Consider the following 13964-nt stretch of genomic DNA (forward strand, 5'->3'; position numbering starts at 1 on the left):
CTACTCACATGCCTACTTATATACCCATAAAGCCACTCACACACCCACAAACCACTTACATACTCATACAAGCACTCAGATACCCACTCACACACCCTTACAACCACTGGCACAACAACTCATTCACCTACAGAACGTCAGAAATCTACTCACTCACCCATACAGTCACTCATGCATGCATACACACCCACTCACACACACACACACACACACACACACACACACCAAAAGTCACACATCCACTCAAATCACACGTTATAGAGTACAACTAGAATACTAATCCAATTTTTGTAGTAGGTTAGTATACAAGTTTAACACCCATAAACTCTTAAAAACGCACTCCCTGGATGATGTCATCAGTGGAAATTAACATGGGGAAAACTGGGAATTAACATGGGTAAATGCGTTTTGTGACCTCCCCTTTTTCTCTGCCCTGCTACACGAAACACCCTAAAACTTTCCAGAAGGCACCCGAAATAACAGGCAAATTTGTTTGGTAAAGTTCATGATGACTCATCAAATGGCGTCAAATATAAAGGCAACTGAGAATCCCCTTTTTGATAGAAACTAATTGGCGTCTGGGGTGAAATTCAAGTGGATAATTTCTGGGGTGCCTGCACTCTGTCCCAGACTCCTATCATAGCCTGGAGCACCGGTGAGAAGTAGACTCTGGCCGGTCAGTGTTGCTTCAGGAGCCAGGGGACTTTCCAAATATGAATACATGCGACTGCTTGGGCTATAAAGCACCAGTGCTTTCTGGTGATCGGCTGAGACTAATCTACCATGTAACGCAGTAGTGCTGATTGATAGTAGCATAATAAGTTAGGGATTCCCAACCCACCATCTGATTGTGACAAGTAGGTCTGCTGCTGGACCATGCGTGCCATCTTCTCGTCCCATATGAAATCATCAATAAGGCACTATAGCTTATCGACTACCTGTGTGGGGGGTTGTAGTGGTTGGGTTTGCACGATGAAAAGATTTTTAGGTAGAAATGTTATTTTGGCGGCCGCTAAGCGCCCTAGCCGAGAAAGACCCTATCACTTCCATTCAGAGAGGTCAGAGTGCGTGGTCTCTAAGACTGCGGCATAGTTGTGGTAGGCCGTGCACCTAGGTGTGGTATGAAGTCGTAAGCCCAGGTACTCCACCCCCTGTGAGGACCAGATGAAAGGGAATAGGTGTTCAAGTTGTGCTAGCTCGCTGTTCGGAACAGTCAGGATCAGTGATGAAGATTATCAGGTTAGTTTTAAACTCAGAAGCTAGCCCAAAAGCCTTCAGTTCTCCCATCATAGCGGACAGGGAGGTCTCTGAGTTCAACAGAACCAGCAGAACATTGTCAGTTTATAAGGCCACCTTATATTGTCCTGAGGTGTCTCGGTTGTAACGTATTCTTTCGGCAAAAGGCTCCTGTTGTGTGCCCCTAGTGACAATGAAGGACTGAGATGTCTGCCCAATAACCCTGCCCATTGCCTTGGGTAAAGCACAACTACACTGGATCCACTGACGGAACCATGGGCCAAGGCCAATATGAGTTAGCGTTGAAGGAAGGTATGGCCAGTGGACTTGATCAAAGGCCTTTTATGTAGCAATACAGAGGAGGGTGGGGTCTGGGATACGGGAGCACTGCGTCTTGTCCAGCAGATGGCACATGCACTTCGTGTTGTCGCTACACCCCCTATTTGGCAAGAAGCTAGTCTGGTCAGGATCCACCAGGTCTTGCATATAGGAAGCAAGATGATGTGCCAAGATGTCCGTGAAAATCTTGGTGTCCACGTTAAGTAAAGAAATAGGATGGTAGGAGGAGCAGTATAAAGTGAAAGGAGTGTGCACCAAAGACCGCAGCCTCCAGCCCCCCTGACGACAGTCAGTTTGTTCAATCATTTGCCTCCCTGCCAATAAATTAGAGAGTAGGGTTCCAGGGCTGGCGGCGGAGGGTCTGAGAGGGCGTTGCAGCAACAGCGGTGTGGACCTCAGGTGTAGAACAAGCCAGCCAGGGGTCCCAGCAGTACAGCTGCAAGAGGCTTGGTTACACAGCTGGGTGTAGTCAGTTGTAATGGTGCAGAGGCGATACACTGAGAATCCATTCACTTTCTGGTGGGCGGAAAATAGGGATGACAGTGGCAATAAAACAGGGCTCTTCCCTGATCAAATGTAGTCCTCCCCCACAGGCAGGCAAAAAGGGGGGCCGAGCGGAAGGTACCCAAGCTCTAAGGCAGAGTCTCCAATATATGGATTTATAAAGTCAGAACCCATACAGTCTCCTCCAAGCACCAAGGCCACAGTGTAAGGATAGGAGGCCCAATCTCATGTGGAGCACGAAATGGGGTAAGCGGTAGTACTAGGGGGGGGAGCACAACAGGAGAAAGGGGAGCCCTGTTCCAGTTCAAGCAGCCTGTAGCGTAGGAAGGAGTACTAGGCAGCAATCAGCCAGGCACGTATCTCTCTGTCCACAGGCTCAAATGAAGTAGACAGCAGGCTCAAACGGTGGTCGCTCTTCAGAGGGGGAGAGCGTAGTGCAGGGCACTGCTGTAGGGATCCACATCAGTCTGCTCCTAGCTGTCTTACGGACCAGCCCTTCAAGGCGGTGTGCAGCCACGTGTAACAGGTCACACCTAGCTGCTGATGCCCCCGGGAAGAGACCTTAATGATACAGAGGATCTCGCTTGTCTGGCCCAGTAGAGAGAGGAGAGCTGCTGTAGATAGGTCGGCAGGCCTTACGGAGGGCACCATCTTAGCCGCATGGCCGATCACTCAATCTAGAATCCAGCTTTCGCAGGTTTACTCCAATGACCGGCAATCTCGCTCAGACGAAAGATGTTTGAGAGCCATTCCATGTCTGGAATCCGTCTATGAGGGGCTCAGGGGAGCGCTACATCCACCCCAACCTGGTAAATGTATGGCAGAGCTCCAAGGAGGTGCTGCTACATGGGCGCCATGTTGGATACGCTCATTGTAAGGACATTAAACATTAACATGTCCTGCTCTTAAATATCATGCACTCTGCCTTATGAGCAATTATGGCTAACTTAGGGTTGACTTATTCATATTTAAAAGGCAAATTTAAGCATGTCAAAAGGGGGTGTTTGACAGCTTGAATTTGCAGTATAAACCGGCACAGCCATGTTGATGCTGGCAGGCCTCAGTCATGCTTTGCATTGCCACTGTAATGGTGGCACAATATGTGCTTTATCTACTAGTGATATTTAACTTACAGGCTCTGGGTGCAACTTGTAACATCCACTAGGGACGTATAGGTAAGATTAATATATCAATTAGGAGTATAGCAAAATTCAATATGCTTTTAGGAGTCAGAGCACATGCGCTGGGGTATTTGCTTAGCACAGAGTCCCAGTGCAATTATTTAAAAAAACACAGCAGCATCAGTTCAAAAATATGGGAGTGATTGTGTTGAAAAGAGTCATTTTCTTACATGCTCTAAACCAGAGACATTTTTCACAACTTTTGCAGAATCCTCATTGTTCGGCCCAAAGCTGTATGTGTTGAAATATGTAGAAATGTGGGTGCCTCTTTCACTTTAATTTGACCCCGGGGTTACCCTGTTAGGTCGGCGGACATGCAGCGCCCATGGTAGAGTAAAACCTGCTTAATTTTGAGAAGCCTGCCTTCCTGAAACAGATCTCACTGCCCACAGTGCAGCCGTCAAAGCAGTGAATCCATTGTAGGCAGATAAGTGCGTCGAGCACGCATTGTGTTTTCCTGACCCCTCGTCAAACTTCTTTTATTATTTGACTCAAACGAACTCCCAAGATGCCAACAAATGTCGTTTTGCACACTTCCCTTCGGGCAACCAGAAACAAACATTCCTCTTTCAATTCTCAGCCGCCAACTGATAAACGTTACTCACTTGTATTTTCTCCATTATCCTCCACGTCCAGTCGGAAAAAAGCTGAATTGTCTGCGAAACTTTGTGGAAGCGAAAGTACAGGGTCACCTGAAAAAAGATTCAGAAAACAATCCAATGAAATAACTACAAAACGCCACCCAAGAACTGTATAAACCCTCCAGTGTCATTTTTCAGTAAATTAAGCAAAAATTATTTGGGTGTAGGTCTTAAACTGATGCACAACAGATTCATTCCATTATTTTTACTATGCTTCTTTTTAATCATCTTGGCACAAGTGCAAGAGGCATGTGGTGCAGTGTCCCCATGACAAACTGCTCCTCATTTTATCATTTTGGCAATACCAGTAAGTTTTTTGGAGCAGAAACCCATTGCAGGGGCAGGAGACCATTGTCACAAGTTTCCCAACCGTTGCTCTACATGATTATTGTGTGTTGCTCACAAGCCAAGTGCGAGACGCTTTTGAATGTAGGAGTCCGCAATCCCCGTAACCATCCCATGACAATATTAATAGTTCATGGCAGTAGATTTTCGTAGCGTGTTATGTCTTTTTACATACTGGCTATTCCTGGGAAATCCAAGAAGTGTCGTGAAAGACCCCCTTGTTTTTATGTTTAGAGCCTTTATAGGGTGCTCATTTGCCAACAAGAAGGTGCTATGGCACTAAACGTGACTAAAGATGTGCCGAGGAATAAACCTGCCTTAAACGGAAGCTATTTGAACGGCTATGTTGGTGTTTGGACAAAATATCTTTTTAAAAATATTGGTAATCAGAAATATTGGAAATTAAATATTGTGGTAAGTGCATATCGTGTTGCACAAATATCATTGGCAAGAATATTGTTTTTGAGGAAAGTAATATCGTTTTCAATAATACTGGTGCCATTAATATCGTTTTCAATAATATAGTGGCTAAAATATCCTATTTTAAATATTTGAATGTGTTTTATTTGAGAAATTAATTTAGTGTTCAATAGTTTATAATATAACGTGATTTAGAATCTTGTATTCAATGTTTAATAGTAAGTTATAGTGTTGTAGCGGTGTGTTAGGTTTTTAGGGGATACGGTGGGAAGTTAATACAATTTATTTAATTTTATGATTGATATTTATTATGTAAATAATGTAATACTGGTCTATTTTCATTATATGGTAATGGCAGGCTGTTAGGTTTGTAGGGGTTTAGGATGGAAGTAAATTAAGCAATGAATTATTTACTATTTGTACATTTATTATTTTATTTTATTTTAAATATGTAAATTATGGAATATTTATTTATTTTATTTATATTTTACTTGCAGGCTGCTGGGTGTATACGGGTATAGGCTGGGAAGTTAATTTGTAATAATTAACAATTAAGTACTAAATGTTATTTAATTATTTGTATGACTTTACATATGTAAATGATGGTATACTTTTTTTCGGTTATATTTTAGCTGGAGACTACTTGGTTTGTAGGGGTATAGGGTGGGAAGTTAATCACTAATTGAATAACAAATATGTATTAATTGATGATTATGTTGTCGAATACCAATTACGTAAATTGACTAATTGATTGAGTTTTATCATATATATATATATCTTTTTTTTTTTTTTGTATGTTCTTATATAGCGCTCGACTACCCGGAGGCATCTCGGCGCTTGCCTTGGGAACCCGTCCTGGCTTTTCCCTGTGAGATAGCCCCTAACGGGCATCCCCAAGGTGAAAGCCAGGCATCCCGCCGCGGGGGGCCGTTGTGGAGATTAAGCAAGCTTAATGCCCAGAGTTGCAGAGTGTGAACCCATGATTAGGTCAGGCACCGAAGCGAGAATTATCGAGTCCGTGGACATTTGAGCTCAAGACCCTGCCGCGTCGGGAATTGAACCCTGGTCCCGGGTCTGACCTCTGCTTCAGGGTCTGCCTGCTCTAACCAGTGAGCCACACTTCTCCACAATATATCTATACTACTATTATAAAGAGAGAACTTGCACCTTTAGGCAAGGTAAACTCGGGAACCACAGCGGATCGGAGAAATATGGACCGGCGGTGTGAGCAGCAGAGGCAAGGTAAGAATCCGGGGCAGCCAGGGTCGGGGCGGGCGGGCGGGGCACGGGCTGCTGGGGAATGTCAGGGCAGGTGGGGGTAGGGGAAGCCAGCATTTCAGGTTTGCGTGCTCTCCCGCCCCGGCCCGCCACAACATTGTCCGGGACACAGACTTTGTTGTGGCAGGCGGGGGCCTGGGCAGGAGAGCACGCAAACCTGAAATGCAGCCACAGCCCCCTTCAACCCCAGGCAACGCTGGGACGGGCTGCTAGTGTATATATATATATATATATTCACTGAAAAAACCAAAGGTTTTACACACGTTATAGTTGGGAAGTATCATTTACAAAACCTATGAAATTCACTGAAAAAACCATAGGTTTGGCACATGTTATAGTTAACTGGACATTTTACTCATATAAAACCAATGAAATTCCGCCCTTTATAGTTACTTCAGCTAACTATAACTCGTGCGCCCGCAATGCACTGCTGATGACGTCACATATTACATCACTCATGCTTTGAACATTTTAGCTTCTATTTTTAAATGTGTGTATCAAATGTTATATTACGCTGAGAGGAGATCTACCACTCTTTTACAAGGATGATGTCATCAGTGATTTCATCAGTGATGTTATTTCAGATATCATCAGTGATGCCATGAGTGATGTCACTAACCATGTCATGAGTGATATAATATGTGACGTCATCAGCAGTGCATTGCGGGCGCACGAGTTATAGTTAGCTGAAGTAACTATAAAGGGGGGAATTTCATTGGTTTTATATGAGTAAAATGTCCAGTTAACTATAACGTGTCAAACCTATGGTTTTTTCAGTGAATTTCATAGGTTTTGTAAATGCTACTTCCTAACTATAACGTGTGTAAAACCTTTGGTTTTTTCAGTGAATTGCATAGGTTTTTTAAATGCTACTTCCTAACTATAACGTGTTTAAAACCTATGGTTTTTTCAGTGAATATATATATATATATATATATATATATATATATATATATATATATATATATATATATATATATATATATATATATATATATATATATATATATATATATATATATATATATATATATATAAAATTTCTATGGTAAAATGAAACCCCTCATTTTGTTCCTTTTCAAATTAAATGTATTAAGTGTTACCACTTTATTCCAATCAAGATGACTTCAGGTGTGCCATACTTTTGTCATCAGTAAGACTGTTAGCGTTCTAGTTGTTCTTTAGAACACTCTGGGACATTCTGTCATTGGGCTATAGTTGGGCTACATCTGGCTGATACTTGGGCTACATTTGGGCTCTTTTGTCTCTGGTGGCCATCTTGGGAGACTGCAAATCAGAATTTTTTTAATGAAATATAAGAGGATTTGGGAAGTCACTCAAAATGTGCCCTAATTTTTCTTTCTTCAGCACTAATCATAATTTCTATGGCAAAATGAACCCCCTCATTTTGTTCCTTTGCAAATTAAATGTTTTAAGTGTTAACACTTTATTCCAATCAAGATGACTTCAGGTGTGCCATACTTTTGTCATAAGTAAGACTGTTAGCGCTCTAGTTGTTCTTTAGAACACTCTGGGACATTCTGTCATTGGGCTATAGTTGGACTACATCTGGCTGATATTTGGGCTACATTTGTTTTTTTTTGTCTCTGGTGGCCATCTTTGGGCTACATTGGGCTACATTTGGGCTCTAACATATATATAGCCCAATGTAGCCCAATATATATTTTTTCAAAGTTAATTTTCTCAGCAACTACTGAACAGATTTACACCATTCAAAGAAAAGTGTAATCTGCGAGCCGGACTCTACCTTTCTACCAAATTTCTTATAAATCCATTCAGCCGTTCGAGCTGTAGCCGTGTCTAAACGTCCTATGGAAAATAACATGGGGAAAACACGTTTTGGGACCCCCCTTTTATCTCAGCCCCCACTTGACGAATCCCCCCAAACTTTCAGGGAAGGAGCGGAGCGGAGCAGGCCATCTTCGTTGAGAAATTCGCAAAGATTCGTCCACCGGCGCCAAAGTTATTCTCAATAGAATGTTGCAGATTTCCTATGGAAACTAGGTCCTAACTACTGTCTTTGGGCTATAGTTGGGCTACATCTGGCTGATATTTGGGCTACATTTGGGCTCTTTTGTCTCTGGTGGCCATCTCGGGAGACTGCATATCAGAATTTTTTTAATGAAATATAAGAGGATTTGAGAGTCACTCAAAATGTGCCCTAATTTTTCTTTCTTCAGCACTAATCATAATTTCTATGGCAAAATGAACCCCCTCCTTTTGTTCCTTTGCACATTAAATGTTTTAAGTGTTAACACTTTATTCCAATCAAGATGACTTCAGGTGTGCCATACTTTTGTCATAAGTAAGACTGTTAGCACTCTAGTTGTTCTTTAGAACACTCTGGGACATTCTGTCATTGGGCTATAGTTGGGCTACATCTGGCTGATATTTGGGCTACATTTGGTTTTTTTTGTCTCTGGTGGCCATCTTTGGGCTACATTTGGGCTCTAACATATATATAGCCCAATGTAGCCCAATATATATTTTTTCAAAGTAAATTTTCTCAGCAACTACTGAACAGATTTACACCATTCAAAGAAAAGCATAATCTGCGAGCCGGACTCTACCTTTCTACCAAATTTCTTATAAATCCATTCAGCCGTTCGAGCTGTAGCCGTGTCTAAACATCCTATGGAAAATAACATGGGGAAAACACGTTTTGGGACCCCCTTTTATCTCAGCCCCCACTTGACGAATCCCCCCCAAACTTTCAGGGAATGAGCGGAGCGGAGCAGGCCATCTTCTTTGATAAATTCGCAAAGATTCGTCCACCGGCGCCAAAGTTATTCTCAATAGAATGTTGCGGATTTTCTATGGAAACTAGGTCCTAACTATAACTACCTACTGGCGACCGCCAGTAGGTAATAGATATATATATATATATATATATATTCACTGAAAAAAACATAGGTTTCACACCAGTTATAGTTAGCTGGAAATGTTACTGACATAAAACCATTGAAATTCCACGTTATAGTTAGTTGGACTCACTATAACTTGCGCGTGCTGATGACGTCACATATTACATCACTAATGACATGGTCAGTGACATCACTCATGACATCACTGATGACACCATCCAGTGAATGTGTGCCTTTCTGAAAAATAAATATGTTTTATATATGTATATGTAAAGGTCAATGGAAGAATAAATGTTTAAATAAGTGTCTTAATGGATGTTTAAACAAAAAAAAATTGATTGGTTAACTGGCTTATTAAGTGTATTTTAGTGAATACATATATTAGCGAATATTGTTTAAATATTTAAATGTTTGTATCAGTGTTTCACTTTGTGTATAAGTGGCTGCATGGGTTGGTGAGTAGCTACATGTGTGTGTATATGGGTTATTAGATGTTTTTTTTAGTATCAGTATGAGTGTCTGTATGGTTTGGTGGGGGGTATTACTTAGCACATAGATGCATCAATGACTGACTCACTGTTTGTACGTGTTTGGAAGACGGCATATGTGCAGGACTGTATGGATGGATGAGTGTGTATATGTGTGTGTTAGTGAGTGAATGACTGTCTCACTAGTGTCTTTATCAGTAACTACATATGTTTTAATCTAGTATATGTGTGTATTGATGTATATAAGTGAGTATATGTGAGAGTGAGAGATTGTAAGAGTTCCTGTTTAAATAAGTATGTGTTTCAATAAGTGATTGTTTAAGAGAGTAAGTATGTGTAAGTTTCCTTAGAAGTAAGGTGGTAGTGTGTGTATAGCTGTATATACAAAGAAATGGATGTTCAATTGTTTATTTGCATGTGTGAGTATGTGCATGAGCAACTTTTGGAAGACTGTCGATGTGTTACAGGATGTATAGGTGTATCACTACATATGATGAGTGAGTATATGTATGAGTGACTACACAGAACTGTTGGTGAATTAGTGGATGTGTATATAAATGGTGGAATTACTGAATTGGTTGTTGTAACTGGTATGGGTATCTCCTTTTTTTTGAAAATTTTAGTTTCTATTTTTGAATATGTGTTTCAAGGGTTACAGTGAAAGGAGGTCTGTCACTCTGTCACAAGGATGGTGTCATCAGTGATGTCATGAGTGATGTCACTGACCATGTCATGAGTGATGTAATATGTGACGTCATCAGCAGTGCATTACACGCGCAAGTTATAGTGAGTCCAACTAACTATAACGTGGAATTTCAATGGTTTTATGTCAGTAAAATTTCCAGCTAACTATAACTGGTGTGAAACCTATGGTTTTTTCAGTGAATTTAATAGGTTTTTTAAATGCTAATTCCTAACGTTAACTGGTGTGAAACCTATGGTTTTTTCAGTGAATTTCATGGGTTTTTTTAAATGCTAATTCCTAACTATTACGGATGTGAAACCTATGGTTTTTTCAGTGAATTTTATAGGTTTTTTAAATGCTAATTCCTAACTATATATAAGGCCCCAAACCTATATTTTTTCTTTGAATTTCAAAATTTTGTTAATAGCAAATGTCTATAGCTATAAAATGTAATATTTTTGAAAAAGAATAAATCCTATATTTTATTTGTATTTAAAACAATTTTTTTAACGTATATATATATTTGTTTTTTTTTACCCTGGAGCGCTCCCGGGGCGCGCCCCAGTGAGCGCCCCGGAAAGCGTAGTCTTTTTAAGCGCCCCAGGGCACGCTCCGGAGAGCGTCCCGTTAGCGCTATTGCCACGAACGAAAACATCATCGTGACGTATCGCATAGCCGCGTCCACGTGATACGCACGGCGTAAGCGCACCCGGAAGCACTCGAGCGAATACGATCGCGCAACGTAAACATGTGACGCGCTTACGCGCCGCGCCCGGGGGTGCGCCGCGTAAGCGCGTTGGTCATGTGACCTGAAAATAACACTTTTTATTGGTGCAGAACAGTTTTGGTTTCATAATGATGAAATCCCTGGTCTTGTGACCTGAAAATAACACTTCTCGTTGGTTCAGGCCTTTTTTTTCAAATGATGAAAGACCCCACCTTTTTAGGTCGAGGTATATCCGGTTTGCCGAAGGCAAAACCGGATGTACAGAGATCTTATGTTGTATAGTAGGGCAGTTTAGACCCGCCTCTCAGCTCCATTCGCTTCCATTGGCTGGCTTCCTAAACAGAGGCCAGCCATTGGAAGAGAAGGGAGTCACTCAAAACAAGCCCAGTCTTTTTCGGATTTGGGGGCGTGATTTTTTGCATTCTTTAGCCCTGTGACGTCGTCTGTCACTCAGGGCGCAAAAAACACGCCCCCGAATGCGAAAAATCCCCATGCTTTCTCCGAGGCATTTCTGCTTTGCCTCGGAGAAAGACGGTGGTGATTTCCACAGCTGCTCTGCTCGTCCCCCCTCCCTCCGCAGCTCTCCTTAGTCCCGCTCCCCCCCCCCACCCCCAATCCCCCCCCCCGCAGCTCTCCTTAGGTAATCCACATTTTTTTGTTTCTACCCTGTCTTGTTTTCACAATGCTGAGACAATCACAAGAAGCCTGCTCCCGCCCGACAAACGTCACTGTACTCATGTGTAAATCACTCACAGCAGACAGACACCCGTGAAAGAGGAGCAGGGCTGGGGAGGGGTGCTTAAAATTCAAAGGCTGAGAGGAAGGGTGGGGGCGTCTGTGGTGCGCCTGCTGGTGGGCACAACTGAGGGGGGGGTTTCAAAGTGAGAGGAAAGCAGCCACGGCCCCACAAGAAAGCAAGCCCCTCTTTTTCACCCAGTGATCTCCTGCTTTGGCACCAAACAAAGCACTACAAGGTATCGGGATATTCCAAAAATACCGCAGGGAGTGAACACAAATCTTTCATGGAGGCCCCTGACCTCGCGCTGGGGTGAGGCTTTCATGGTGCTCGCGCTGAGATCGCGGCATCTACGGTCCGTCGGAGTTGTGTGTGGGAAGGGAGGGGGTGCTTTTCACCAGTAACAGTATGAGGGTGCTGGCCTCCTACATTTCCGCGGGCGTCAGAAAAGAATCCCAACAAAATAATTAAAAAAAATAACAATTCTTGTGTTTTTCGCTAATCTCCCTTGGAAGCATGTTTAATGCTGGCCCGGCGCGTCAATGCACACCTGTGGGAAGGACAGGAGACCTCCCGACGAGAAGGTGCAAAGCGGGGAGGTGGGGGGGGGGGGGCTGTATCTGGTACAGGGGGTCAGTTCTGGTGACGTCAGTGTGTTTCTGGCCGGGGTGCCTTCAGTTAATGCAGCACCGGGGGTGTGAACGCTCGAGGCGGTGTGCCCCGCACGCCAGGCCTCGGCGTCGGGATGGAGAGCTGAGCCCCCCCTCGGTCCATGGCAGACCCCCCAGTCCGCGCATGGGAGCGGAGGCCCGCAGCTGGAGCAGGACACCTCTGAAAACATCATGGAAGCAAGTGTCTTTATTGTATTTTTTTTAATAAAAAATAATATGAGTTCCGGGCCGTGGCGTGGCCCCTGGCTGCACCTGCAACGAGGGCACCTGGGGTGGGGGGACAGGGCAAGAACAAGGGCCGACCAGGGACCCACAGTAGGAACAGCCCGCGGCGCACAAGGGACAAGGTGAGGAGAGGAACAGAGGCGAGGCGGGGGGGGGGAGGGGGGGGGAGAGTGACGAAAATAAATGAAGGGGGAAGAAGAGTGCAGGTCACACCTGGAGCAGCAACAGAGACAAGGCGAGGGGAGGAAAGATAGACATGGAAGGGGGGAATGGAGGTGTGAGGCCTGAGGGGGAGGGGCGGGGAGAAGAATTGAAGGGAGAAGAAGAAACCGTGCGGGGAAAAAAGGAAGGAGAAAATGAGAGCAGGCGAGGGGAGAATTTGAATCCACCGCTGCGGACCTGCACACTCGGACCCGGTGTCCCGGCGCCCCCCCCTCCCCGCCCCCGCTCCTGTTGGTAAAGATTTGTGTTACTAAAAGTTCTTATAGCATTATAATGATTCCGTGACCCCCCCCCCGTGCAGGGGACGCCACCATTCTTGCACACGCTCGTGCTCGTGAAACACACCGGGCGTGGGCCTGTGCGTGAATGAACACATATGTAAGCACCGACCCCACAGGGGCAGCGGCCTCTGTCCGGTTTGAGCACCAAGCACGTGCCCCCAGTTCACGTCCCCGATGCCATCGGGTGGATCAAAGGGTGGCCGAGACCCCCTGCGGAGCCCGTGTCCACTGCTAGTGTGAAGCCCCCCAGGGCGCCGGGCTCACGGGTGTGCCTGTGCCCCACCTCTCACTGTCAGCCTGCACCCAGCATCCAACAGCCACAGGGCGGGGTGCCAGGAAAAGGGGACGGCGAGCAGGACATCGGTCCTGAGTGGAAGAGTGTGGGGGATGCCAGAAGATCGCGGCGTCTGCGGCCCGTCGGGGTTGTGTGTGGGAGGGGAGGGGGTGCTTTTCACCAGGAACAGTATGAGGGTGCTGGCCTCCTACATTTCCAGGGCAATGCACGTGTGAAAAATAGTAGTGTTAACGGCTTCTCAGCTATTGAGCACAGTGGGTTGAGCGCTTGTTGCAAAGTCCACTAGAGGATGCCAGCTTTTTCACCCAGCTGGTAACTGAATTACTCTATTTCGTTACTAGAATGTTAATCTTATTACAATAAAATTATTGTGAAAATAACATGTACGCTTGTATCTATGTGCCCCGATGCTCCATAAAGTTAGAAAACTAGGGGTTCGTCCTGGGGCCTTTGTTGTGCAACATTTTCTCTGCCGCATCGATCAGATGTTTCATTTCAAACGAAATTACAACAGTGCGCGGAATGCAGAACTTTATTAAGACGTTTGAGGTCTCCTATTACATAATGAATCTCCTGTGGCACAGTGACTGCGCACGAGGACGCGAGCGCCAGGTCCCATGCCTGCACTTGGCAACAGAACTGCACACTCAGATGAAAGTCATGACTCGGCCTGAAATCTAATAAACCTTGAACACGCACAGACCCATGGGCGGATCTCTGCGCTTTCGGCAGATGTGGAAATACAGCTTGGATCGTTCTCGTTTTAATTCTATGTCAGGACCGGAGGCTTCAGATTATGCTATAT

The 13964-nt window shown here is 44.3% G+C and overlaps 1 protein-coding gene and 1 pseudogene across 2 annotated transcripts in view; both read right to left on the reverse strand.

Annotated features, from left to right (window-relative positions):
* LOC147659483 (uncharacterized) overlaps positions 1–13964 on the reverse strand; it is a 254835-nt gene that overhangs the window by 18445 nt on the left and 222426 nt on the right. For both annotated transcript variants that reach the window (XR_015307229.1, XM_086951720.1), the window contains exon 10: positions 3866–3952. Coding sequence is in view for 1 of the 2 variants with exons in the window: in XM_086951720.1 (XP_086807846.1) it covers positions 3866–3952 (87 nt within the window). In the remaining variant the exon portion in view is untranslated. The remainder of the gene's footprint in view (positions 1–3865; positions 3953–13964) is intronic.
* The window catches only part of LOC147659484 (uncharacterized), a 44269-nt pseudogene continuing 35599 nt past the window's right edge, over positions 5295–13964 (reverse strand).

Source organism: Lissotriton vulgaris, unplaced genomic scaffold (genome assembly GCF_964263255.1).
Source record: "Lissotriton vulgaris unplaced genomic scaffold, aLisVul1.2 SCAFFOLD_2085, whole genome shotgun sequence".
NCBI lineage: Eukaryota > Metazoa > Chordata > Amphibia > Caudata > Salamandridae > Lissotriton > Lissotriton vulgaris.